We start from the raw sequence: 27233 nt of genomic DNA, 5'->3' as shown, positions 1-27233 counted from the left end.
CCACGTGTCACAACTGCTGAAGCCCGTGCACCTAGAGCCTGTGCTGTGCAATGAGAGAAGCCACCGCATTGAGAAGCCCGTGCACCAAAACGAAGAGTAGCCCCCGCTCACCGCAACTAGAGAAAGCCCGCGTAGCAGCAACGAAGGCCCAATGCAGCCAAAAAAAAAAAGGTGTAGTTGAGTTCTTTGACAAATAGCAGATCAATAGCTGAGGACATGCTGCCTGGTGAGTGTTGGTGGAAAAAGGGCACACCACTCTGCCCAAACCGCAGGCTGAATGTTTGCTGTAATAGCGGGTTCTAAAGAGGAAAAACTTCTGCATGACAGTGGAGCCTTAAGTAGGGTGCAGTGTGCAGAAATGTTTCTTTGGCCACACTTTGGTTTTTCTCAGGTGTAGATTAAAAACATTTATTTCAAAAGAAAAGAAAAGCTGATGTGCTACATACTCCTATATATGTATAATTGCTTCTAGACATTTCTTTCTTTTTTTTTTTTTTGGCCGAGTTGCCAGGCTTGTGGGATCCTAGTTTCCTGACCTGAGATTGAACCCGGCCCTCCGCAGTGAAAGCCCAGAATCCTAACCACTGGACCCACAGGGAATTCTCTAGACATTTCTGCTTGGAATGTGTGGCCTATAGGGAGTTCAGAGTTACATGTTCAACAGGGCTCTTGACATCTCCTCCCAAATATTCCCGATCTCAAGAAATAGTTCAGACCAAAGCCTCGGAGTTATCCTCAACTCCTATCGTTTCTCCTACAATCAGTACCTAAGTCATCAGCTCTGTCTTCATTGAGTACTCTGCTTCACCACAACCACTTTAGCACAAGGCACCATCGTCTCTTGCCTCGACTACTGGGAAAGTCTCTCAGCTAGGTTTTCACTCTCACCATCCCTAACTTCCCCTGAGGGTCTGTTCGTCCCACAGCACAGAAAGTGAGCCTTTAAATATAAACCAAACCATGTCACACACCCTTTCTCAAACCCTCTCCGATGGCGTCCACTCACACTTAGAATACACAGCCATGACCCACACTACCTGGTCCTCAGCCATCTCTCTGACATCTTCTACCAGCCTTGCCCTTTGCTCGTGCTCTTACAGTCATGCTGGCTTCATCACTGATCCTGCCCAGGGTGTTTGCATTTGACGTTCCCTCAGCCTGGAATGCTGATCTTTGCAAGGCTTATTCTCACATTTCGTTCGGATTTCTTCCCAAGTAACACTCCCTCAAAGAAGCCATTTCTGACCACCATCCCTAAATCTAGCCACTTTCTGTCCTCTCACCCTGCTTTAGGTTTCTTCATAGTATGTGCCGCCATCTGACATCATATCATTGACTTGTTTTGTTATTGTCTGCTCATTGTCTGCCTCCCTCTCTAGAATGTAAGCTCCACGAAAGCAGGGACTCTGTCACTTTTGTTTTGTTCTCCCCTCTATTTCTAGAGCTTAGAACAGTGCCTGGCATATAGTAGGTGTTCAATACATATTTTCGTCTAAAATAAATACTGCATGTACTTCTTTATATGTCAGACCCTCAGTTATACACTGAGGCCCTACAAATGCTTATATTGTGTAGTTTGCCTTTCAACTCAAGCATCTTTACCCAACATGCCAGGCATCTGCAGCTGATGGCAGCACCCAGAGGTGGCACTGAGATGGGGGGCAGGTCACAGAAATGGCTGCCTCTCCCAGGCCCTCCACTGTCAAGGAGGTAAAGCTTGACTCTGACCACCTTGCCTCCTGTGGCTTCTTCTGTATCTTTCCCCGCTCTTCCCTGGCAGAAATTCAACCAGTGAATATTGTTTAGCACTCACTTTGTATAGGGTGCGGGGGATGGATACACAGTTTGAGCCTTCTGAGGTCAGAACCTCAAGGGGTTTGGTGTCTGGCAGGGATGGGGGTGATGAGGATGAATCAAAACAAACATAAGGCCTGTTACAAAGGTTAAGTGTCTTGCCCCAGAGGCATTACAGAAGCAACACTTGAATTTGGCTCATCTAACTCTGCGCCCAGTCTCTTTTCACTTTGCCACCCAAGCTTGCTTTCCCTCTGGTGCTTCTCTGTATTTCTAAGTTTGTCCTAAATCCCCCTCCTCTCTTTCTCTATATTCAAAGCTCCAAATCCTACCCTTCTGGGTGAGGTTATATGTCAGCTGATATTCTGATCACAGTAGCTCACAATAGGTGAGAATGACTGATAGGTTTAGCTCTCTCAGGTGGCTTTCACATCATAACCTGCTCTTCTCTGCTGCAGCCAGTCTCATGGAGACACACGTGTGAGGGGCGATCTGTTTACCTCTTTGGGGGAGATTGTGGGGGAAAGGGTACCACCTGGGGTTGGCTTGCTTACTTGGAGTCTTTCCACCTCATCTTACCTCTCTAGGCTTCCAAGGACCAATGCGTGAACTAGGTCGAGGCACAGCCTTTCCTCCCTCTTTAGTACAATTTCTGAAGGGAAGTTGGTAATCAATTTTTGGCATTTGGTAGGTGGTGAAAGACTCCCCCCTCCCCCAGGTATGCGTGCGTCCGCATGTGTATGTGGTGGTGATGCAGATCATCTACAGCAGGTGAGTGATCAGAAACCACACTCCTGGGCTTCCCTGGTGGCGCAGTGGTTAAGAATCCGCCTGCCAATGCAGGGGACACGGGTTCGAGCCCTGGTCCGGGAAGATCCCACATGCTGTGGAGCAACGAAGCCCATGTGCCACAACTACTGAGCCTGCGGTCTAGAGCCCGTGAGCCACAACTACTGAGCCCGCATGCCGCGATTACTGAAGCCCGTGTGCCTAAAGCCTGTGCTCCACAACAAGAGAAGCCACTGCAATGAGAAGCCCGCGCACCACCACCAAGAGTAGCCCCCGCTCACCGCAACTAGAGAAAGCCCACGCACAGCAACGAAGACCCAACGCAGCCAAAAATAAATAAATAAAAAAATAAAAATAAGTAAATTTATTTAAAAAAAAAGAAACCGCACTCCTGTTCATCTTGAGCCACATGTGTTCCCCAGCGGCCGCCACCAGGAAGAAACGAAGCTGCCTCAGGCAGCCACCGTGGCTAACGCTGCTGGAAAATTTCTCTGTAAGGCTGAGAACACGAGAGAAAAAATTGTAGGTGCTCATTCTGTTGTTAGATATGTCTCCGTTTCAAGACCAGCCTCGTCCAACTCCTTTCAGGGTACAGGACACTTGTGAATGTGAAATAGGAAGGACTGGTGGCTTTTTTCAACAAACCTCAACCAGTTCTTTTCCGACAGCACTTCATCTGTGTTTTAGTCAGCTCAGGCTACTATAACGAATTACCATAAACTGGGTGGCATAAACAACAGAAATTAACGTACAGTTCTGGAGGCTGGATGGCTGAGATCAGGGTGCTGCGTGGTCGGGTTCTGGTAAGGGCCCTCTTTTGAGTTGCAGATGGCTGGCTTCTTGCTGTGTCCTCACACAGCAAGCTAGTTCTCTGGTTTCTTCTTATTAGGACCCTAATCCCATTCATGAGGGTGCTGCCCTCACGATCTAATTACCTCCCAAAGGACCTGCCTACAAATACCATCACATTGGGATTAAGGGTTCAAGATATGAATCTGGGGGGGCACAAACATTCAGTCCATTGCAACCTGTAAAATGGGGTTGGCAACAGTGAGCATCTGATAGCATTAAGGTGAGATGAAATATCTCAATATATTTTAAGCACATTGCTTTACACATAAGCATCCTTAGGCCAGTCAGCAAATATTTATTTGCCACCTACTGTGTGTGAGGCACTGTTCTAGGAGCTGGGGATACAGGAGTGAACAAAATACATCCATACCTAGATGGAGTTCACAGTGGTTAACAATCATGATAATAAAGGCAGAGCCAGGATGCAAATCCTAGCAGTTTAGCACCAGAGCCCACAGTCTCCTCCATGACTCCATAACGCCCCTTCTTCACTGAGAGCGAGAAGGCGGATAATAAACCTGAGAGGTTGTGTGAACCGAAAACCTGGACCTCCAGAATAAAGCTGCAGACGTGTACTTGGCAGCCATCTATCAATACTTGAAGGTGCCAACTGAAGCTTTTCGTAGGTGATACCGTCCAAGAGCATAGCACTGGGGAAAGGAGATCTAACGACAAAATCTTGAGCAAGATTGACTTTTAATGAAGGGGAAGATAGAGGTACAAAAACTCCTATCATTGCTATTGTTGCTGTTATTCCCTGTGACTGTCTAGAGGCGTCAGCTACCTAAGGAACCACATTCAATTAAGAAAGTATCTGTTGCATTCCCACTTTGAACAAAGGGTCAGTGTGCAACAAGTGTCTGAGCAAGGCAAGAAATTGATTCTCCATTAGACGAATACTTCAGTATTTAGTTTTCTAAAATAATTTTGCTTGATGGTCAATTAATTCAACAATTTTCAGCTTCTTATAGCTCTAGCAAATCCATTATCATAGTGTGTTTATCATCTAAGTTATTATACACTAGTTGTTGAATGTTGGTTGTCCACAAATTCTCCATACATTTAAGCCCTATCCAAATCTTTTTTTTCCTCTGTGGGCCCCACTAATCATTTCAGATTTTCTGAGACCGTTTTGATTTCACATATTCTGATTGGAGGCTTAGAAACAATAAGACCATCCAGAATTCTAAAATTCTCCCTTCTTTTCTCAATCAAAACTTCTCCTTTGTGGTGGATTGATCGAACTAATGGTCTTAATTTTTCATCTGACTTGCATCCAAGGCATGTACTATGTGCATTTCGGCTTATTGTACCAAGAGGCTTTCAACTTAATTCTCAGTTGGTCCCATAGCTTCCTTTGGCCAATTGTTGGCAGATATGAGGCAAGTGGAGGCCTGAAAATGTGCTTGCACGTTTTTGTTTCTCTCTTTGCTATAGGATGTGCCTGGGAGAGTATGTTAGAAGATGGGGCACAGGAAGTAGAGCCGAGCTGCCCCACTTGTCTCAGCTGAGACCATCCCAGGTGAGTTGACGCTCATAATCCAGCAGATCAGAAGCACCTGCCTCATGTGAGGGAGCCAGCTGGGATCAGAAGAAATTTCCAGCCAAGTCCAGCCTAAATTACTGACCCACAGACTCGTGAGTGAAACAAATGCTTACTGCTTTAAGCCACTGCATTTTCAGACAGTTTGTTACACAGCATTGCTGTGGCAATGGATAATGGATAATGCTTCCCATAAATTTTAGGCACTTGGAAGCTGCCCCTCCATTTCGCCTCCATTCAACAAAAATTGAGTGCTTTCTACTTGCAAAGCATTGTGCAAAATGCTTTACTACATTATTTTATCTAATCCTGCCAACATTATTATCTAGAAGATAGATAGTTATTACACAAAATTTAGATGCAAGAAAATTTAAGCTTAGAGAAAGTTAAGTGACTTGTCCAAGGTGGTAAAATGATAAGAAATAGTTGGGAGTCAAAGCCTGGAAGTCTCTTTTTAGACCCTGTGCTTTTACCACTGCTGCTTGCCTTTTACTCTACTGGTTCCTCCACCTCACCTTATTTTTCTCCTGCCCACCTCCACTCCCTAATCAGGAAGAGACCCTATGTTTCAATTTGGGATGCAAAGACCACTTTTATACTTAGCTCCCCTAAATACTACTCTTCTTACAGCCAATGTAAATGGCTATCTTCTCCATTAGTCTGGAAGTTCTTTTGAGGGTAAGGACTGTAAAATGCTTATTATATTTTTTCCCCACAGCTTCTATGAAGTAGAATTTTAAAAAAGGTAATGATCCTATTCAAGTTTTAGGAAATCTAATTATCCCCCCTAAGCAATTAATACAAAATTAAGAAAGACTCTACTAGAGAATATGTATATATGTTTATGCAACACACACACACACACACACACACACACACAAACACGCACAAACATTTAAAAGGGCACTGTTATCCCAAACTAGTTTAATCGGTGGAATGCACAGTAGAGGGTTTTTCCCATTTTGTTAAACAATTTTAGATATATGGTGCTTGAATTTGGTGTTTGATGCCTACAAGAATAAAACTCTTCTGGTTCATGTTTTATTATACTAATATTAGAAAAAGGAATTGATATAAAACTGGCACTGAATAATTTCTGTTTTGCAGCGAGTTTCTGCATTTAAGAAACTGTTTTAGATTTACTCACTGGCCCTGTACTTTAGGTATGCCGCCACCAGGTGGCGGCAGGGTGCAAGATATAAGGTCTGTACAGTAAGGAATTTACATGCTTTCAAGTTCAAGTTAACAGCTCTTTTTGCTTGAGTTCAAAACAAGTTTGAGACCACAGATAGCTAATTTAACATAATATATCTATTTATTAAAATACCTAAACTTAAATTCTAAATCAACCTTAGACATCTTTAAAGCAGATGTAAATCCTACAAAATCACCTATCTCATCTCTCTTCTTCCTGGCTTTGAATTATTATTATAATGGGTAGATTCTAACATTAATCTTGTATACTTACTTTGGTGATAAATTAACCTTTATGATTTACTCTGAGTGTTTATATTTATTGTCAATCTCTTCCATGGCAGCTTGTATGTCAGGCTTCAAAATTCTAAACAGTTTTCTTCTAACAAAAAGACCTCTTTGGCTTTCCTTTCATCTCAGGAGGTAGAGGCTTATCTTTTCAGTATGATCTCAGATCTTCTCCCAAGGAAGACCCAAAGCATTTCTCCATCTGGATAGCATGAAAAGTGTTGCATTTGCATTTTGCACAGGGCTTTTTCCTTTTTTATTTTCTACACTGTAGAATAATTCATTAGAATATTCCCCCTCTCAAAGCTCCTAAAAAGCACAGAGCCAGTTTACAGTATTTACCTATTTAACTGCAATGCAAATGAATCTCCTTAGCAACAGGCTCTGCCCTAAATATCTCCAGAAAAGAGTTAAAGAAACAAAAGTCTTCATGTCATATTAGAAATCTGAGCAAAATACAGAATAAAAAATTAACTGACTTTATTATAATTAATGATACTATATATGGAAATGGAGCCATTTCAACGTAAAGGAGATACTGAACTACTTCAAAACACAGTCAGAAGTGCCCACTCTTATGGATTGTCAAACTGAAACTTTGGAACAGATTCTAGAAGGGTTTAAGATTATGGATGATAGGTTGAGAATAAGTACATCCCTATCCTCTGAGCCACTACCCTGCTCTGCCCCAAGGTTGTTTGTTTCAAGAATAAATAGAACTGGGTGGCTGAGAGTCAAGGACCAACGCTATGTAGTCGGGGGAAAAGGACACTAGCAATTCCATACCTAAGCATAGTCAGAAAAAAAAGGTGGGATGGGGAAGGCTCTCTGCAGCTTTATCCTGCAGCTCCTACACAAAGCTCAGAGTCATTCCTGTCACATTCACCCACTCCAGGAGTGGAAATATTCTGAGCAGCACTAAGCAGTGCTGGGAGGCTGAGAGGCTAAGGCAGAGGGAAGGGGTTGGAGTTGGGAGTGGTGGAAGAGAGAGGTTGAGCAGTGATTTCTAGAGGCCACAGTCTGCACAATAAACAGGGCGGCTGTCTGTGTTCTAACACGAGTGAGTACTGACAGCGAGAAGCAAATGGCAGCTAAGCTGTGAAAGCATGTTCCAAGGGAGCTGGCCAGCTCCCAGCCTAATGCTGGGAGAGAGAAAAAGAAAAAAATAGAGGCAAAAGAAAAATAGAACAGGGAGAGAAGAGAAAGGGATGGATAATAAAAACTCTCATGTGATTTCAAGTCTCACAGGAAACCTATGAAGCCAGCGGAGCAGATATTATTATCTTCTATTTAAAAAGGAGAAACTGAGACCAAGAGTTGATAAGTGACTTTTTTAATGTCACATACTGACTGGCAGATATAGGATTTAAAGTCAAGTGACCTGATTCTAAAATAAAGATGAAAGAAGAGAGGGTGCATTTGAAACACTGACACACACAGTCTGTCCTACCATTTACTTTATAAGCAGTAAGTAACATTTTCAGATAACCAAGGCTTGGCCTTTTAAGGGTCAAACTGAAACAATTTTAGCCACTATTGAAAGGCATTTCTGAAAGCTATTGTATTTGTCCTTGCCTCCCTTGAATACTGACTGTAATTTGCCCTCTTCTAGATACATGGGGTTATGATAATGGAAACTGACTCTATATTTATGGACTCCAAAATCAGGGACACCCTCAGGTTCTAAGGAGGCACACAGGTTTTACTGCTGTCATGCCTAATACATTCATGGCTAGAAATAGCTGTAGAGCAGAATCGGCTGACTCAGCTCCTATTTCCCTCACAGTCAGCCCCTCCTTCTTATGTGTGTCGGCTTCTGGCCCCAGCCTACTGCTTCTGATCATGTCATTCTCCTGATTAGAATCCTTTTAATGGCTCCCCACTGATTACAGCAGTGGTTTTCAACCCAGGCTACACATTAAAATCACCTGGGGGAGCTTTTAAAAAACTCCCAATGCCCAGATTCCACCACCAAAGGTTTTGACTCGGTTGTTTAGGTATGGGGCCCTAGGCTACAGGGATTAATGTAAGTAGCATGGACTGGGTCTTCTGGATTAACAAGGATTGGATTTATCTCCCCCCCACCTCCCCAATGCCCCTGCTCTCACCTGAAACGGAAAATGGAGACAAAATCTACGAAACACTACTTTTTAAGACACTGGAATGAAGCAATGAAGGAAATTGATATCTGAGAGATGAGAAACAGAGTGAACCCTAAAATTGTCCTAGTTTACCACCTTGAGAGAATTCTCAGGCCATTATGCAGGGAAGAAGAAGCCAGGGAGTCTGGAAGACTCTGAATTGAGAAGACGGAGGTGAGAGTCTAGGGAGACTAAAGTGGCTAGACTTTTCTGTATAGAGTACTAGAGACGACAGAGGGCTGATCAACACATGCATATGAGGAAACTATCTGAGGCCAGATTAAAAAAAAATGCCGGAAAAGATTAGTGGAAGTAGTACGTAGAGCTCAAACAGGGTTGGTAGTAGTCTGCACTGTTCAGACCGGGAAACCTGGAAATTCACAGGGCATCGTTAGAATACTCAGAAGCATCTTGCCTCAGTAGTGCAAAGAATAAGCCATAGACTAACTGATGCTCTGGTTTTGCCTAACAAATCTTAAAAGTAAGACCTGAAAGGATCAAAATATATCCAAGGAGCTTCTCTGTGTCTGATAATGGAGCTCAAGAATATTTATAGGAACACAAAAATATCCAGTACCTAACAAGGTAAAATTTGTTAATGTCTGGCATGCAATACAAGTTACCAGGCATGCCAAGAACATTGAGGAGAAGAATCGATCAACTGAAACCGACCCCAAACCGACACAGATGTTAGAAGGCAAGGGCATTAAAACAGTTATTATAACCACATTCCTTATGTTCAACAAGTTAGAGAGAAGATTGAGAATGTTAAATAGAGACCTGAACAATAAAGACTGAAGTCTAACTTCTAGAGATGAAAACTATAATCTCTGAGATTAAAAGTACACTGGATGTTAATAATGGCAGATTAGGTATCATAAGAAGAAAAGATAAGTGAACTTGACACAGCAATAGAAACTATCCAAATGAATCACAGAGAGAAAAAATAATGAAAAAAAATAAGTAGAGTATTGGTGAGTTGCGGTCCAACTTTAAATGACCTAATGTACATGTGATTGAAGTTTCCAAAGGAGAGGAGAGAGAAGGCCAGGCAGGAAACAACATTTTAAGAAATAATGACCATGATGCAGCCAACAGGGAAAACAATTTAGAGGTTCCTCAAATATTTAAAAACAGGATTACCATATGATCTAGCAATCCTACTTTTAGGTATATATCCAAAAGAATTGAAAATAGGATCTCACGGAGATGTTTGTACACTGATGTTCATTGCAGCATTATCCATAATGGTCAAGGAGTAGAAGGAACCTAAATGTCTATCAACAGATGAATGGCTAAAGAAAATGTGGTATATACATTCAGCCTTAAAAAGAAGAAAATCCTGTCATATGCTATAAGGGTCCTGATGAAGAATATTTTGTAGCCTGTGGGAATGGGAGAAAAGGCTGGAATGCTGAGCTTGGCCTAGATCTGGGTAGTATGTTCAGGCATGGAATGTAGAAGGGTGGACGTGGCTTCTTCAGAGGAAATTTGAAATGCTTCTATTTTAATCAGGAGAAGAGTGAATGAAATCTGGGTGGGGAAAAAACAATGGTGTCTACTAAAATAACTTTTTTAAGGTAGAAATTTCTAGATACTCAGAACATGGTTTTCTTTTTTGCACAGAGATGGGTCATTAATAGCTATAATCAGAGGGTTTCAGTTATTCATGAAATTAATTTGTTGCTGAGTGTCTAGACTGTCTCTTCAGGGCCAAATGCCTTGTTTACTTTCATTTTGTGTGTGTGTGTGTGTGTGTGTGTGTGTGTGTGTGTGTGTGTGTTTACTAATTCCAGTATCAACACTTAGCAGTGCTTATTCAATAATATTAAACCCAAGGCACTGTAAGAATGCAAATTCACTTTAAATGCAAAAGAAAAGCTATATTCCTTCCAATGAAGTTTTAGTGTTTAAGTGCATTTTATTGTGATGTAACTTTATCTCAGTTTAGGTCAATGCTCCAAAGTTGAGAGCAGCATGATAGGTGCAGATATGCAAAACATGCTGAAAGATAGTGGAATCAATAATACCAGCCTTAGCCCATCATCAATCTCCATGCCATATGTGAAAGGGCTAAAAATCACTTGAAAGTGAGTATTTATCTGGAAGAGGATTGTTCATCTCATATGAGGAACGTAGAAGGGTGCTTCTTCCAAAACTTGGGCCAAGTGAGGCAAGCCTCTGGAGAGTCCTGCGAAGAGCCTGCAATGTAGATGCAGTGAGTGCGGGTGGCAGAGTCCAGGGGCTTTACCTGACACATAGTGTCCGAAAAAGTCTGAAGCCCAGAGGCTTCGGTGTCTAGCTGTCCCGAAGGCTTGTGAAGAGCCAGCTGTACCGTCTATGAGTGTAAATAAAATGCTTAAATCCACAGGTCGTACATAAAATTTGCTCTGCACTTGAACACTCATATCCAGTTATTTAGTTAAAGCCTTTGGCTTTGATTAAAGTTGTTAACATTTGAAGTGTTGACTAATGTAGCCTCTCTGGTGTGGAAATATGAATATTCTTCTCATTTATTAATGTCCTATAGTGAAGCATAACCTTTTACTTAAAATAATTGGTCTGGAAATGGAATTATAATATTCTTCTCCCCATTCCTCCCCTGCAATTTGTGAATTTGGTGATTATTCTTCTTGGTTGGGATTATAAGTTATCATTTGCATTTATCCAATACACACATATACAAACACACACTCACAGACACAATACAAAAAAACTTCTGGGAGTAAATTTAATTTCAGTTATAGCAATGAGGGTAGGGCAGAGAAAAGTGTGACTTTATAATTCTGGTCATGAAATAAAAACATCAAAGCAAGTAATAAGTCTAAATTTGATGCTGACAGGACTACATTTCTACCGTATTTAAAGCAAATAAAGTCACACTATTGAAGATTTAACATAAAATTAGAATGTTAACTTTGAAAGTTTCTTAGTGTATCTCCAAGTGATCAGATTATCACAAAATTTCCCTGGGAAGGTAGAAATGGAATCAACAACATTGCAAAAGAAAAAACAAGAAATTTGACAGCCCTAAGCAAAAGAGTGATGTAAGTATAGTTTCAGCAGCTATTAGGCAAGAAGCAAATGATATGCTCATCAATTTTCTGTTATAAAAATAAGCCCAAAGGATTTTCATGGGACACATATGGGTATTGCTACCTTAATTATTTTGTTTCTACCCAAAGGTATTTGAAACACAACCAACTGTCAGAGTTGGATTTTTAAAGATATTCCTGTACTTATGAGCAGAGATTTAAGAATGCACTGAAGACTGGACTTTATTTTGTTCTTCACCGGGTACTTTTATCATTATCAATATTGTAGGAGATCATAAGCCTGGACTAGAATTATTTCCTTGGTAAAAAAATGAATGATAAAACTAATGGGAAATTAATAATGTGTTCTACATTGATGTTCACAGATGTATAAATTGGACAGTGTTCAAATTTATTTCATCTAATCAAAATCCCCTTAGTAGGTACACAGTGATAAAATAAATTAACGTTGTTTTTCATAATTGCAATACGTTTTTGTTGTTGTTTAGGAAAGGGATTATTTCATGGAGATTATAATTATCCATACCTACTTCATGCAGAAAATGTGTAGCCCTTTTATTTAAAATTTCCCCCTGGCAGAGCTGTAGAGATTTTTCAATAGCAGTAAAAACTGTTGTGTAAGCTTCGTAATACCATATGGAAGGCCTGAGTAACCTTCTGAGTAAAAAAAAAAAAAAAAAAAAAATTCATGTACTTATGCACTGCTAACTAGCTTTTAATTCTAACAAGCCTTTGGAGAGGACTATAATTCAGGCTAGAGATTCACCCAGCTAGCATCTGCAGAGGGGAATATTTGCCTGACAATATCTCTCAATATTCATACAACACTAAAATATTAATACAAAAGTGAAAGTAATGTTAAATATGTTATTATTGGTCATGGCAGACACAGGGGTAAAACAGAGCTATTGATGAAACGTCAGCTTCTGAATATGAAGCACAGATTAGGGAATATGGGAAACAATAACTGGCAAAGACTTCATTTTCTAAGTCTAGACCACACAGGCCTGTAAAACTGGCAATACCTTATGTCTTAAAAGTTTATGCTTGATTTCCACTGCTGACAATGCTGCTATTAAGATATGAGATCTCCCTTTTTGACCCACCTCCTAGAGAAATGGAAATAAAAACAAAAATAAACAAATGGGACCTAATGAAACTTAAAAGCTTTTGCACACCAAAGGAAACCATAAACAAGACGAAAAGACAACCCTCAGAATGGGAGAAAATATTTGCAGACAAAGCAACGGACAAAGGATTCATCTCCAAAATATACAAGCAGCTCATGAAGCTCAATATCTAAAAAACAAACAACTCAATCAAAGAATGGGCAGAAGACCTAAATAGATATTTCTCCAAAGAAGATACACAGATTGCCAACAAACACACGAAAGGATGCTCAACATCACTAATCATTAGAGAAATGCAAATCAAAACTACAATAAGGCAGTTGTCACACCGCTCAGAATGGCCATCATCAAAAAATCTACAAGCAATAAATGCTGGAGAGGGTGTGGAGAAAAGGGAACCCTCTTGCACGTTGGTGGGAATGTAAATTGATACAGCCACTATGGAGAACAGTATGGAGGTTCCTTAAAAAAATAAAAATAGAACTACCATACGACCCCACAATTCCATTCCTGGACATGTATCTGGAGAAAACCGTAATTCAAAAAGAGTCATGTACCACAATGTTCGTTGCAGCTCTACTTACAATAGCCAGGATATGGAAGCAACCTACGTGTCCACTGACAGATGAATGGATAAAGAAGATGTGGCACATATATACAATGGAATATTACTCAGCCATAAAAAGAAATGAAATTGAGTTATGCGTAGTGAGGTGGATGGACCTAGAGTCTGTCATACACAGTGAAGTACGTCAGAAAGAGAAAAACAAATACCGTATGCTAATGAATATATATGGAATCTAAAAAAAAAAAGGTCATGAAGAACCTAGGGGCAAGATGGGAATAAAGACACAGACCTACTAGAGAATGGACTTGAGGATATGGGGAGGGGGAAGGGTAAGCTGGGACAAAATGAGACAGTGGCATGGACATATATACACTACCAAATGTAAAATAGATAGCTAGTGGGAAGCACCCGCATAGCACAGGGAGATCAGCTCGGTGCTCTGTGACCACCTAGAGGGGTGGGACAGGGAGGGTGGGAGGGAGGAAGACGCAAGAGGGAAGAGATATGTGGACATACGTATTTGTATAACTGATTCCGTTTGTTATAAAGCAGAAACTAACACATCATTGTAAAGCAATTATACTCCAATAAAGATGTTAAAAAAAAAAAAAAGAGTCATGTACCACAATGTTCATTGCAGCTCTATTTACAATAGCCAGAACATGAAGGCAACCTAAGTGTCCATCGACAGATGAATGGATAAAGAAGATGTGGCACATATATATAATGGAATATTACTCAGCCATAGAAAGAAATGAAATTGAGTTATTTGTAGTGAGGTGGATGGACCTAGAGTCTGTCATACAGACTGAAGTAAGTCAGAAAGAGAAAAACAAATACCGTATGCTAACGCATATATATGGAATCCAAAAAAGAAAAAAAGAAAAGGTTCTTAAGAACCTAGGGGCAGGACAGGAATAAAGATGTAGATGTAGAGAATGGACTTGAGGACATGGGGAGGGGGAAGGGTAAGCTGGGATGAAGTGAGAGAGTGGCATGGACATATATATGCTACCAAATGTAAAATAGATAGCTAGTGGGAAGCAGCCGCATAGCACAGGGAGACTAGCTGGGTGCTTTGTGACCACTTAGAGGGGTGGGATAGGGAGGGTGGGAGGGAGACGCAAGAGGGAGGGGATGTGGGGATATATGTATATGTATAACTGATTCACTTTGTTATACAGCAGAAACTAACACAACAATGTAAAGCAATTATACCCCGATAAAGATGTTAAAAAAAAAAAAGATATGAGATCTCCACTACTCTCTCCTATTCCTATACTTTGGGTAGCTTTGTGACTAAAATCTTTATTAGGTTATTCAAATAACCTTGTTTTTCAAAGGCATTAATGTGCTCCACCAAGAAAAAGATCTTTGGGGACTTTTGGAAAGATTACAATTTCAAATGTATTCGTACTTTTCGAGTCACAACTTTGTGTAGTTTTCATTTCTTCATGAAAATACTTTGAATAGATTTATACTCAATGTGAATGTATTATTAGTTGTTTAATATCAAGAATAATACCATGTGAAATTGGAGGCTTAGTCAATACGATTTAATGATGCTGAAGTAATTTGTAATTACATCAGCAGTCAGTCTTCTCATCCTCTCTTCTCCTCAGTAGACCTCTATATCAAAGACAGCCTCCACCTGCACTTCTCTCTTCATTCTACATAGAATAGAAGTTATTGGAGCCATTGGGTTTCCTTAAAACTAGCCACTCATTACAAAGGTTCAAGATGGGACTTGCCCTAAAAGGCTTTGCTCTAAATCAAAGTGACCGTACGTTCCTTTCTGGCTGTAAAAAATAAATTATGGGTACTTAATACAGAATTGCTGGGCCCATATATTATATATGAGATTATCTTACATTTGGATACTTTCCCTCACTAGTTGGGATAAATGAAGACTTGAATTTGAGACCAGTCGAAAGCATCGTCAGCCAGGAGGTATACATGGTGCCTATCTCTCATTTTAAAACCCAACAGCCCTAAACCATCAAATGAACTACTCTGTAGCAGACCTAAAGGGCGTAAAAATTTTGTTCTCTGATTTCCAAGTCTAAAGGTACAGATAGTTTGTCCATAATAAGTAATTTATGGAGTTAAATGACTTGCAAAGCCTCCTCAAGAGTGTGAATTTGCCCATAAATTCATCACAAACTTTAAATTCCATCAGTTCACTTTAAGGGAAATATACTGGGTTGGTATTAGATGCAGATGTTGTACTCCAGGCCCAAGGAATTTGGCCTCAAGGTCTAAAACACAATTACTGTATTTTCCGATTCTGATATAATGCTTGTGACAGGTACTTCTCTCCAGATTGGAGTCAGATTGTATTACAGCAAAAGTACCTTCAAGAGTTAGTAAGGGTGGGGCTTCCCTGGTGGTGCAGTGGTTAAGAATCTGCCTGCCAATGCAGGGGACACGGGTTAGAGCCCTGGTCCAGGAAGATCCCACATGCCACGGAGCAACTAAGCCCGTGTGCCACAACTACTGAGCCTGTGCTCTAGAGCCCATGAGCCACAACTACTGAGCCTGTGCACCACAACTACTGAAGCCTGCACGCCTAGAGCCCATGCTCCGCAACACGAGAAGCCACCGCAATGAGAAGCCCGCACACTGCAACGAAGAGCAGCCACCGCTCGCCACAACTAGAGAAAGCCCGCGTACGGCAACAAAGACCCAATGCAGCCAAAAAAAAGAAAAAAAGAGTTACTATGGGTGGACAGACTCTAGGTCCATCCACCTCACTACAAATAACTGGTAGGGAGATGCAAGAGGGAGGGGATATGGGGATATACGTATACATATAGCTGATTCACTTTGTTACACAGCAGAAACGAACACATTGTAAAGCAATCATACTCCAATAAAGATGTTAAAAAAAAAAAGAACCAAATGGAATTCTAGAACTGAAAAACAAAACAAACAAACAAAAAAGAGTTAGTATGGGTGGAAAAGGCCATTGTTCTGTCCCAGCTCAAGGCTGGTTAGCCCTGTGGGTAGTGATTTAATGCCCTGAGCCTTGGCATTAAACATGGGGCCTTATGGCATCACTGCCCTGCAGTCACTGCAGTCATCCACAAGGCCTGACCACAGTGACTGAATGGGCATCTCTAGGCTGCTGGTACACGTAGCACTGGGGAAAAGTGTGGGTCCAAGCCCACACCTTAAATGTTAGCCTCAGTACTTGAATTTTGAGAGACATATAGTCTTATTTTAATGATCCTTGCTTCAATGAAAACATTTTATAATATAGTTCTATTGGAATCTGTTCTTTTCAATGAGGGATTAATGCTAGTTAAGTGAGTGACTCATGTGCTATCTATCCAAAGTATTCATTCTTCAGTGCAGAGCGATGTTATTCAGCTGTTACGTAGAGATATTTATCATTGACTAGAAAGCAACTTAGTTGGAAGCATGTTTGTTTGATCTGTGGAAGATCCCCCTTTAATAAATGGCTAAGAGTAGCCATAAAATGAGTGTCAAGTTCTCAGTGGGAAACTAAAATCTCCTTGATGCAACTAAAAAGCAATACAGTTTCAGTTGCTTCAACTCAGACTAACAACAAAATTAATCAGAGGCTTTTAGTGAGATAGTGAGTTCCTTCTGAAATAATGAAAGCTTTTGTGAAAGGATAAGAACAGAAAGCTAAGAGTAGCTGATGGCAAATTAGAAGAAGAAACCAAGAATTTTCTCCATTTGAAGTGATTTTTAGATTAAAGTTTTTATAGATGTTCCAGAAAAGATATTATTTTTAAGACAGACATTTAAAGCAAAGAATAATTAGTTACTACTAATTAACCATAATTTAAAATAATTAATGACATTCAGTACATAGAGACTGGACTTTTGGAGAGAAAATGTCATAAATACTAGAACAGAGTGCTTTTGAACCAGCAGAAATGTATTCGCTTTGTCTTTCAGTTCATTAATGCTTTTTTTTCAGTTACTAGAATATAAAACTTAAGTCTAAGAAATTCTCTGAAAGATTAAATGATTTCTCATTTTTCAAAAGAAATGTTCATGATACCAAATAAAATATGAAGGCATGATAATTAGGCTATCTTTTCATCTCTTTCATTCCTTTACACCATTAGAAATAAAAGAGCAGTAAAAATAAAATGAGAAAATGATCAGTATCAAAATCAGTTAAACAGGGCTTCCCTAGTGGCGCAGTGGTTAAGAATCCTCCTGCCAATGCAGGGGACATGGGTTTGGGCCCTGGTCCGGGAAGATCCCACATGCCTTGGGGCAACTGGGCCCGTGTGCCACAACTACTGAGCCTGTGCTCTACAGCCGGCGAGCCACAACTACTGAGCCTGCGAGCCACAACTACTGAAGCCCGCGTGTCTAGAGCCTGTGCTCCGCAACGGGAGAGGCCACCGCAGTGAGAGGCCCGTGCGCCACAGCGAGGAGTGGCCCCCCCTTGCTGCAACTGGAGGGAGCCCGCACACAGCAACGGGGACCCAATGCAGCCAAAAATAAAATAAATAAATTTATAAAGATAAAAAAGCAGTTAAACAGATTTGGTTGATCTCTTTGGGCTCAAACACATGGCAACATATATTGGCCGGTTTTTAAAGAAAATATATGCCAAGTATATGAATAAAACAAACAATTTAAGATTAGGTATAAGTCCTGGAAAATGAAATGTTGATATTACAGCAGCTTATAAAATAAGAAAAAAGTCCCTTCAAGTTTGGGGTTTATATATGCAGTTAAGGAATAAAGACAAGGAAACATAACGGAGATAAAAAACTAAAAATGATGACTTTAATTTTTTAAAATGAATAAGAGCAAAGAATAGAATGAGAGCCTATTTGTTATCATGTTCATATCCTAAAGTGACAAAATTTCCTAAAACGGAAAGCCTGAAACTGCTTGGAAGTTTTTCTGAAATAATGTAAAACACCCTGAGAGTCCTCTTAGTTCCCACACCAAAACTTCAAAAGACAATGATTGTAGAGCTTGACTAGAATCAGAGAGACATATATTCAAAGCAGAAGGCATACCTGTAAATCCTTGTTGGATGTCCAAAGAGTCACAAAGAAAGAAAAAACTACCCACCTATGGTAGGAATTATCAAGTGTTGAATCGTTAAGGTGTCTTTAAGAGACCAACTTACATTAATAAGTTCAACCTCCCAGATTTTTTTCAACAGGTCCATCGATGTATAGCCATTAATCAGAAAGGCTTTGGTGTAGTCACCTAGTTCAATGGAATCCAGCCACTCAGCAACAGATGTGGGATGGTAGCCATCATGGCCAATGGGTCTCATCTGTAATTAGAAAATCACGTTAGGATTAATTTAAGCTGTTTACTTTGTGTTCCAACAGCAGAATGCATCTTGGAAATTTACCTGATATGAAGCAACAGATCTTTCTGGATAAGAAAATAAGTAAACCCAAAATACTTTATGCACAACTCTAAATTATTAATAATTTCATGCTGAATTAGTTTTCAAAAATGCACCCAGAAATTTCCAATTTAGCTGCTAAATCAGCTCCATATTTGAGAGAACTAAATATGTCAAACTTCTGTTGCAGACATTATTGGCATTCTGTTGGACGGAATTTAAAATGATGTCAGTCGAGCAGTTTTAAATTCAGTGCTGAAGGCACAGGGAACTGCACTCCCAAAATGTAGATGATAATTCTCATATGCACAACATCAAAGCATGTGAAAATACTGCATGACTTAAACATCCAAAGGAATTCATGCTTATGCAAGACATGTATTGTAGGTAGTGCAAACATGCTGGAGAAACATACTGCTGTGGTAAGCCAGTAAAGAGGAGGCTTTTGGGTGTTTAAGGACCATGTGTTCTACATAGACCCTACAGTATGTTAGACAAGAATAGAGAACTCGCTGGCAGACAGATTCCTATTTTTTGTCAGCTATATAAAGATTTATTTTTTTACTTTAGGAGAACAAAGAAGTGTGACAGCAACATAACGTTTCTGAGTTTAAATTGGAGTGTGAAAGTAATTTAAGCAAGAGAAACTTCTGGCATTAAAATTTTGTATGGATTATTCTAGTCTTTTGGTTTTTATTTGAAATTTTAGTTGAATTTGCAGTTCTTGGTTTTCGAAGTAACTCACTTCTAAGGCTTGTGCTGCTTTGCATGTCATACCATAACATCTAATACTTCAGTTATTAAGGACAGCTGGCACCTCATCAACTTGATGTGATCCTTCAGTGAAATTCATAATGGGAACAGCAAAACTGGCAAAATACAACATAGATTTTCCTCTTCCTTCAGATTCAAGGAGATAAATATTGACGGAAATCTACATGATTCTGATTTGTGAGCAGAGAAAAGATTAGTCTGGGCATCAGGGATGCAGATGTTAATCTCAAACATGTCAGGCTTTCTGCCACTATGCAGTGTTCTCATTTTTGAGATTCTCCTTACTACTTTTTTTTGGAGGGGTGTGCAAAGTGTTTATTAGGGATCAACATCTGCAGAAGGAGGGATGAGGAAGCAGGGCTGGGCAGAAGAGGGGCTGAACTGTGATGGGGCTTGACGGCACCTCTGTGAACCATTTGGGGAGCTCTGGCACAGTTTAGGCTAGTAGAGTGTCCCGGGCAGGGCAGATACGAACAGGCCTTTGTGATCTGCCTCTCTGTCACTGGATGTTGCTGCCTGGGAGTAGCGTGCTCTGGTGAGGGCTCTCTGCCGTGGAGGCAGACCCTGAAGATGCTGATTGCTGGAGGCTGTCTGCTGACCACTCTCCCTGATGCTGGGCAAGTCCTTCCTTGAAGGGAGTTACAGGTGGTACATTGCCATGTCTTCCAGAATACCCGGGATCTCGATTCACCAACTGTTACTACATTTGGCTTTTGCCTTTCACTCTATACCCACTCACTCATTCACATGCACACAACAGTTATTTTTTAAATTTTAGGTGAACCATTGGAAAGACATTTCTCCTGAACCATTTGCGGACATCATGAAACTTCATCCCCTGATACTCCAGGAGCATCTCCCAAGAACAAGGACATTCTCCGACACAGTCACAGTATCATCACCCTCAATAAATCTAACATTGATAAAATTACGTTACCTAATATATAGTCCATATTAACATTCCCCAAATGTCCCCAAAATGTCACCTGTAGCTTTTTTTTCCTAGCCATGAGCAATCAAAGGCCAAGGCAATTATATTTTCAAGTATCTCTTCTACCTTTTTTTTTTCTCTCTTTTCTTCTTCTGGGATGGTATTTACTCCTTTTTTTTAAAAATTAATTTATTTTTTTTAATTTGCGGTACGCGAGCCTCTCACTATTGTGGCCTCTCCTGTTGCGCAGCACAGGCTCCGGACGCGCAGGCTCAGCGGCCATGGCTCACGGGCCCAGCCGCTCCGCGGCATGTGGGATCTTCCCAGACTGGGGCACGAACCCGTGTCCCCTGCATCGGCAGGCAGACTCTCAACCACTGTGCCACCAGGGAAGCCCTACTCTTTCATTTTTAAGTTCCCTTTACTCCTTTTCTCTTTCCTACCGCTCCACTCTCCAATCCATTTTCCATTTTGAGGTTGAAATGTCCTCTGTTTTAATATTGCCATGTAATTCATTATTTTGCATTGGGGTCTGAACTACATCAGACTTTTGTATTTCATTCTTACATTGACTGACTCATTAAATGTTTGTTCACATAACACTTAACTCAGTGTTTATTACACAGTAGTTACAAATGTAAACGACACCTCAGGAGTTGCAAAATGAAGTTTTGGCAGCAGTTACAAATAACCGGATACTATATATATGTGTAAAATTGGCAACTAGGACCCAAAGCAGAAGCTCAAAGGTATCAAATACTTTCATATTCTACGGAGAATTACAAAAATATTGGGGCCAGGGGCATTCTCCAGGACTTATTAAGAGGTGGTTGAACCAACTCTGCTACCTTGAATAATCACCCCAGCCTTAGGAAACTCCCTGGCTGTCCCAGTTGACACAAGGAAATAACTGGAGAAAGGGGAAGAAGAAAGGAAGAGAGACTCATTAGTTTTGAAATTAATAGCCTGGCAGGGAGGTCTTGCTGTTAGCCATCCAAGAAGCTGATCACCCCAGCAGTGGACGCTGGGGACGAGCTTAGAGAATCTTGATGAATCAAGCTGGGGTAGAGTCAGATGTCCCACACCAGAGAACTGTGCAGTAGGGTCCCCACAGGTCACCCCAAGCATTCATACTCCATTCCTTTAAGAGAGCAGCCAGCGGCCACCTGCCACACAGAGGTTGCTGGTGATCAGCGTTAGCCAAAGAACAGTGACGGGAAACTCACCAGAGCTCTGCAAACCAAACCCAGTCAAGTGTAAGGAAGTATGCCTTCCCCATAATCTCTCCTTCTCTAGCACTAGGGAACTTAGAATCAGAAAAGAGAGAGGTACCAGTCCCTTGGCAAAAGCCTAAAATGGGGTAGGGGTGGGGGGAGAAAATAAAACTGGAGGCTTAAATGGATAGGAACTGAATTTTCAATATTTTACGTAACTGGAAAGCTACTGGATATGTCTGAGATAACATTAAAAATAGTAACGAGAGAGTCAATTGAGCTTGGTTGAAGGCAGGATTGGAAAAAAAATGTCACATCAGTTTCTGCAGACTGCTCAGAAATCTGGTTCCTCCTGTGAGGCAAGTTCTCCCAGACCAACCTTAAGGAGGTGAGAGGGAGGGAAATATTTGGTGGAAAGATGAGAGACGGGAGCAGGGTAGAGAGCAAGCGTGAAGAGAATCTAGGAATGGGTACACTGACATGTGCAGGGGCAGCATTCATCCAGCTGCTCATTTGTTAAACATTTAGCCAGTGCCTATTCTGATAAATGTTGTGGAATAGTAGAGAACAAAACAAGTTATAGTCTCTCCCTCATAGAAATTATAACCCTTATTGAAAAAATATGTGAACAGATGAACAATAAATTATGAAGGCTCTGCATACCTGAAGACAGGAAACCATTAGTGCCAAGTGAAGTTACAAAACTAACCTGACGCATATTTAATGGTATGCAGAATGGTTACTGCGCTGCACAGCAATTACCTTCAAAGCAATTCTTCCATCTGTTCCTTCATTTCTGTTCTTCCTGCCACTACTCTGTTTAGGTTCTTGTTGGTGCTTATAAAAACTAATGCAATAGCCTTCCACTTGGCCTCCTACATTTGGTCCAGCTTATACCATGATGGTACATCAGTCTGCCAAAAAGCCAGGCTCTTTAAGTCAACCCTTGCACAAAAATCTATAGTGGTTCTTTCTTGATAAAAGCCCAAATGTCCTATTCCAGCATCCTAGGACAACTGAGATCAGGTACAAACTTATCTTTTCAACCTAATTTCACACTACTTGCTACATGTAAACTAATACACATGATTAGACACATGAGTAAACATGTGTTTACATTAGACACATGTCTAAACAGTATGTTAATTTGCTAGCCATTCCACGAACATGAACTGTGTGTGCAAGACACATTCATTTCTTTGCTAATATCATTTTCCATGCTTTTTGCTTTTATTTCTGGAGTGTTTCTCCAGGATTGGCTTCTTGAGCTCTAAGATACAAATTTCCAACCATTTGTGAAGTATCTCACATAGATGTCCTATAGTATCACCAACACAAGCCAAAAGTGTATCTCTTTCAGCTCACAAACTGGCCCTCCTTTTGTGTTTCCCAACTAAGTTAATGGGGAAGCATCCCACTATGGCCCACCTAGATGCTTAGGAGTCATCTAGCTTCCCCATTCTGTTTTACCATCATATCTAATTAGGCCAACAAGTCTTATATACTTGATTTCCAAAATGTCTCTCAATTCAGTTCCTTTCTTCCAAAATGGACTTTGGAATCTGACAATAATACCTACTGCAGTATTGTAAGGATCATTATGACATAGGCTACGTGAACAAGTGCAGTGTTTTGAATACATATGTCTTCAGTAACTCTTAGTTCCCTTACCTCCCCAGTGCCCTAAATTAGGCCCATGCTTATTTTGAAACTGTATAATGTTGAGTCCTTTGGCTGCTACTCTTTTCAACTTCCAATCAAAACTCTTCTTTCCTCTCTCACCCCTCCCAACTTCCCTCACTCCTTGTCTTTTCTACTTTGTTTTAGAAAGAGTTTATGACTGCTAGCATCTTTATACTCCCCCTTCCCACAGCTGACAGTTATTTTTCAGAAATATATCTAACCAGGTCCCTCAAGTCGATTGAATTGTTGGTCTCAATTCTTCGCTCTCTTCCTGGATTAGAATTATGCCTCTGTGCCCTTTGCTGAGGGACCTATATTGAACCCTGATGTGGCTGGAGTTACTTCTCCATCCCATTGATGTTGGTCATGTACTTGCTTGGCCAGTGGAACAGGCAGAAGTATCAGTGTGGTGGTTTATAGATGAGGCCTCTGCACTCCTGTGATCTACTCATCCTTTTGAGTCCTATGCTCTATTACAAGAAAAACAATTGTTGACTAGTTGCATAACTGCTGGTCCTAGGAGAAAGATGAAGACTTGTGGGGCAAACCTAAATCTAGCCCGAAGCTTGGAGTCTACCCCAGCTCGCTGGAGTTCAGGTGAGTCCGGCTGAAGTTAGCTGAACCACAGCTGACCCGTGGACTCATGAGTAAGGAAAATAAATATATATACATATATTTTGTTGCTATAAACCACTGATATTTTGACATATAGGGGAAAACTGACTAATAGAGTCACTCTTTTATTTCAAAACCCTTGGTATTTGCATTAGTCTGGGTTCTCCAGAGAAACAGAATCAATAGGCTATGTATATACACATGCAGAAGCCCCCAAACCTGGCAAGTGTGAAATGTGCAGGGCAGGTTGGAGACTCAGGGAAGAACTGATGCTGCAGCTCAAACCTGAAGGCAGTCTGCAGTCAGAATTCCTTTGTCTTCTTTGGAGGACCTCAGTCTTTTTCTCTGATTGGATAAGTCCATCCACATTATGAAGGGTAATCTGCTTTACTCAAAGTCTAACTGATTGAAATGTTAATTTCATCTAAAAAAAAGTACCTTCACAGTGATGTCTAGACTGGCGTTTGACCAAATATCTGGGTACTGTGGCCTAACCAAGTTGACACATAAAATATTCCAAACTCTTTATGAATCCACCAGCAAGTGCATCTACATGAGACTGAGAAAGACTACGGAAAGGCTAAGTTAACATCAACATCCTACCCACGTTACGTGACTGTCGTCTAGTAAACACCTATGTACTGCATTCTCACTAATCCTCAACGAAGTAATTCTTTATTTTATGAGTATGATTGTTGGAGAATAATCCACTGTATTTCCAGTTAACGTCCATACTTTTGCTCATGCTATTCTCTCTGCCAGGGATGCTACTTTCCCCCTGTTCTCTGCTGAAATTCTTTCCATTCTTAAAAGGTCCTGTTCAAATGCCATCTCTTTTGTGACGCCTTCTCCAAAGCTACCCTTACTCCCGAGTCAAAACTAATCATACCTTCTACTAGGTTTCTGTAGTAATTTGCATAAAACTCTATTATAGCTCTATTCAAGTCTGATTTCTATTATAGTTAGAGAGGTGAATGTTTGTCTTCTTCTTTAGACTGTCGACCTCTTGGTGATGAAACAAGGTCTTAGCCACTTTTGTAGTCTCTCACGTGCCCAGCAGAGCATCTCACACATGGCAGGCATTTGCTAAATGTTGATTAAATTAAGTGATTTAATGAACACATGAAGACAAAATGACTAATTTTAGTGGCATCCATTTGTGGGGGAGATTTGTATTTTTTACCACATATTATGAAAATGAGGGCTCTTTTTATGGTCTAACAGTAATGTTTACAACTATTTAAAACTATTAAATACCAAGGACCAATTCCAGGTAGTATGCTGTATCACAGAATGCACTGGGCTTTGTTTCTGTAGCCTGGCTCTACTATTAACTATCTGTGTAACTACGGGCAAGTTACTTCACATCTCTAAGCTTCAGCATTCCCATCTATAAAATAAGGGTGTTAGATCAATGATCTCAAGGTTCCTTTTTAGTTCCTAAGTCTTACAATTCTATAATTTGTATATTAATATAAAATTAGTGTCAGATTTATTTATCCAGTAAAGAGAAAAGAAGCCCAAAGGCAAAGGAAAGGATTACAGGACAAGGTAGGACATTTAGGTTAAAGGCAGATGACAGCCACACTTCTTTCCTTCAGTGTACCCACACGGAGCACACGACTGCTTTCTCAAATTAGCAGTGTTTAAACTCTCTTTCCAGCAGGCACATCTGGCAGGACAAGGCTAGACAGAGACAGCTCCAGGGGCTGCCGGGCCTGCCATACTGCTGAGCATGAATGGCAGTCAGGCACAGTCTGTAATCTGAGAGGCAGAGTGGTGGGCAGGCAGAAGGCATTGTCACAGGGGTTCACAACAAGGCAAAATGATTCAACTAGTTGAATCCCAAAGTCTGGGGAAAACCTAAGTTGGGACAGAAATCAGAGATAGCAGTGAAGAAAGCTTCAGTCTCTGGAAAAATGAGGATATATCGGTACATTTTACTGAAGATCTTCCTTGTTGCTCTTGATGTCTTGCTATTCTGCCCAAATGTGCATTGACTTTCCTCCAGGAGCCTCTTAAGGCAAACCTGGCCTCAGAGAGGGCACACTGTTAACATCACAGGCTACACAGCAGGCAGAGATCACTGACCCTAGGACAGTGCTCTGTGGTGTCCTGGGGTTTCAAGGGGGCCAATTACAAGACAGGTGAACAGTCCAGGTTCTGAAACTGCCTGGTCTACTTCAGCTGAATAGCTCATATTTTAAGTCTTTTACACAGGAAGGAAAAGGAAGGAAAGCTTTCTCTACTTTAAAAAGAAATATTTGAAAACCACTGACCTAGAAGAGTTTTCTAAGATTACATGATCACCACAGTTTTATTTTCTTTTAAGTTGTTAGTTTTATTGAAATATTCTGGGTTTGTTGTATATGTATGGACATATATATATATATATATATATATATATAGCGTGTCATTCTCTCTGCCTGACATTCTTTCTGCCTGAAACCAGCTTTATCTGCTGAGACAAAGATAATACCTTATAAAGTGATAGAGCCACAAGATAAAAGGTATAGCAAGAGGAAGGCAATAAAGATAGTAAAAGGAAACAAAAGAAGAAAAAATGAAATTACATTATAATAGATTTGGGATTAAATTTAAAAAAACAGTTCTCAGTGCAACAAGCTATGAAGCCAGCATTATGATAGTGGCATGGTAATTAGATCAAGAGAATAAGGAACTCAAAAAAGTCAATAACAAATTTGGCAGATATTTTTATATCTGAAGGTGTTACAAAATTGAGACAGAGACCCATTGTTGTTCACCCAAAACTGTTCTCTCTTCTTCCATAGTAATGGGGCTTCAATTGAGCTCGTGTCTGCCTAGCTAGATTCGAGATACACCAGCTTCTCTTCTGGTTGCTTCCATGAGAATGCATTTGAGCCTATGGGATGCCAATGAAAGTGCTGTGTGTAACTTCCAGGTCATCTTTAACCTAAAAGGTTCTTTGCTCTAGAGCTGCGTTTTTTTTAATCTATTCTTGAGCTGAAACATCCGGGTCTGCAGCCCAGCTTCGTCCACATGGGCAAAACAATACTCTAGAGTTTGGGAAATGCTTCTCAAACCTTAATGTACGTAAGAATCATGTGTGAGATCTTAACCTGCAGATTCTAATTCAATAGGTGGAAGGCAGACTCTGAGATTCTGCATTTCTGACAAGCTTCCTGGCGATGCTGATGCTGTCAGTCTGTGGATCATACTTTAGAGGATGACAGAGCAACAGATGGAAGGTCCTGGGTCCTCCCACAGTTGCCCAGAGCAGAGTCAACTTGTAAACCCGGACTGCTCACTGTCAGACT

The 27233-nt window shown here is 40.6% G+C and overlaps 1 protein-coding gene across 15 annotated transcripts in view; it reads right to left on the bottom strand.

Annotated features, from left to right (window-relative positions):
- Positions 1-27233, bottom strand: part of ANKS1B (ankyrin repeat and sterile alpha motif domain containing 1B) — a 1217724-nt gene that overhangs the window by 296246 nt on the left and 894245 nt on the right. For all 15 annotated transcript variants that reach the window (XM_032645644.1, XM_032645646.1, XM_032645647.1 and 12 more), the window contains one exon: positions 18487-18639. In XM_032645644.1, the coding sequence (XP_032501535.1) occupies positions 18487-18639 (153 nt within the window). The remainder of the gene's footprint in view (positions 1-18486; positions 18640-27233) is intronic.

The sequence above is a fragment of the Phocoena sinus genome, chromosome 10, assembly GCF_008692025.1.
Source record: "Phocoena sinus isolate mPhoSin1 chromosome 10, mPhoSin1.pri, whole genome shotgun sequence".
NCBI lineage: Eukaryota > Metazoa > Chordata > Mammalia > Artiodactyla > Phocoenidae > Phocoena > Phocoena sinus.
The sequence above is the reverse complement of the archived record's forward strand: the minus strand, read 5'-3'. Positions and strand labels throughout refer to the sequence as shown.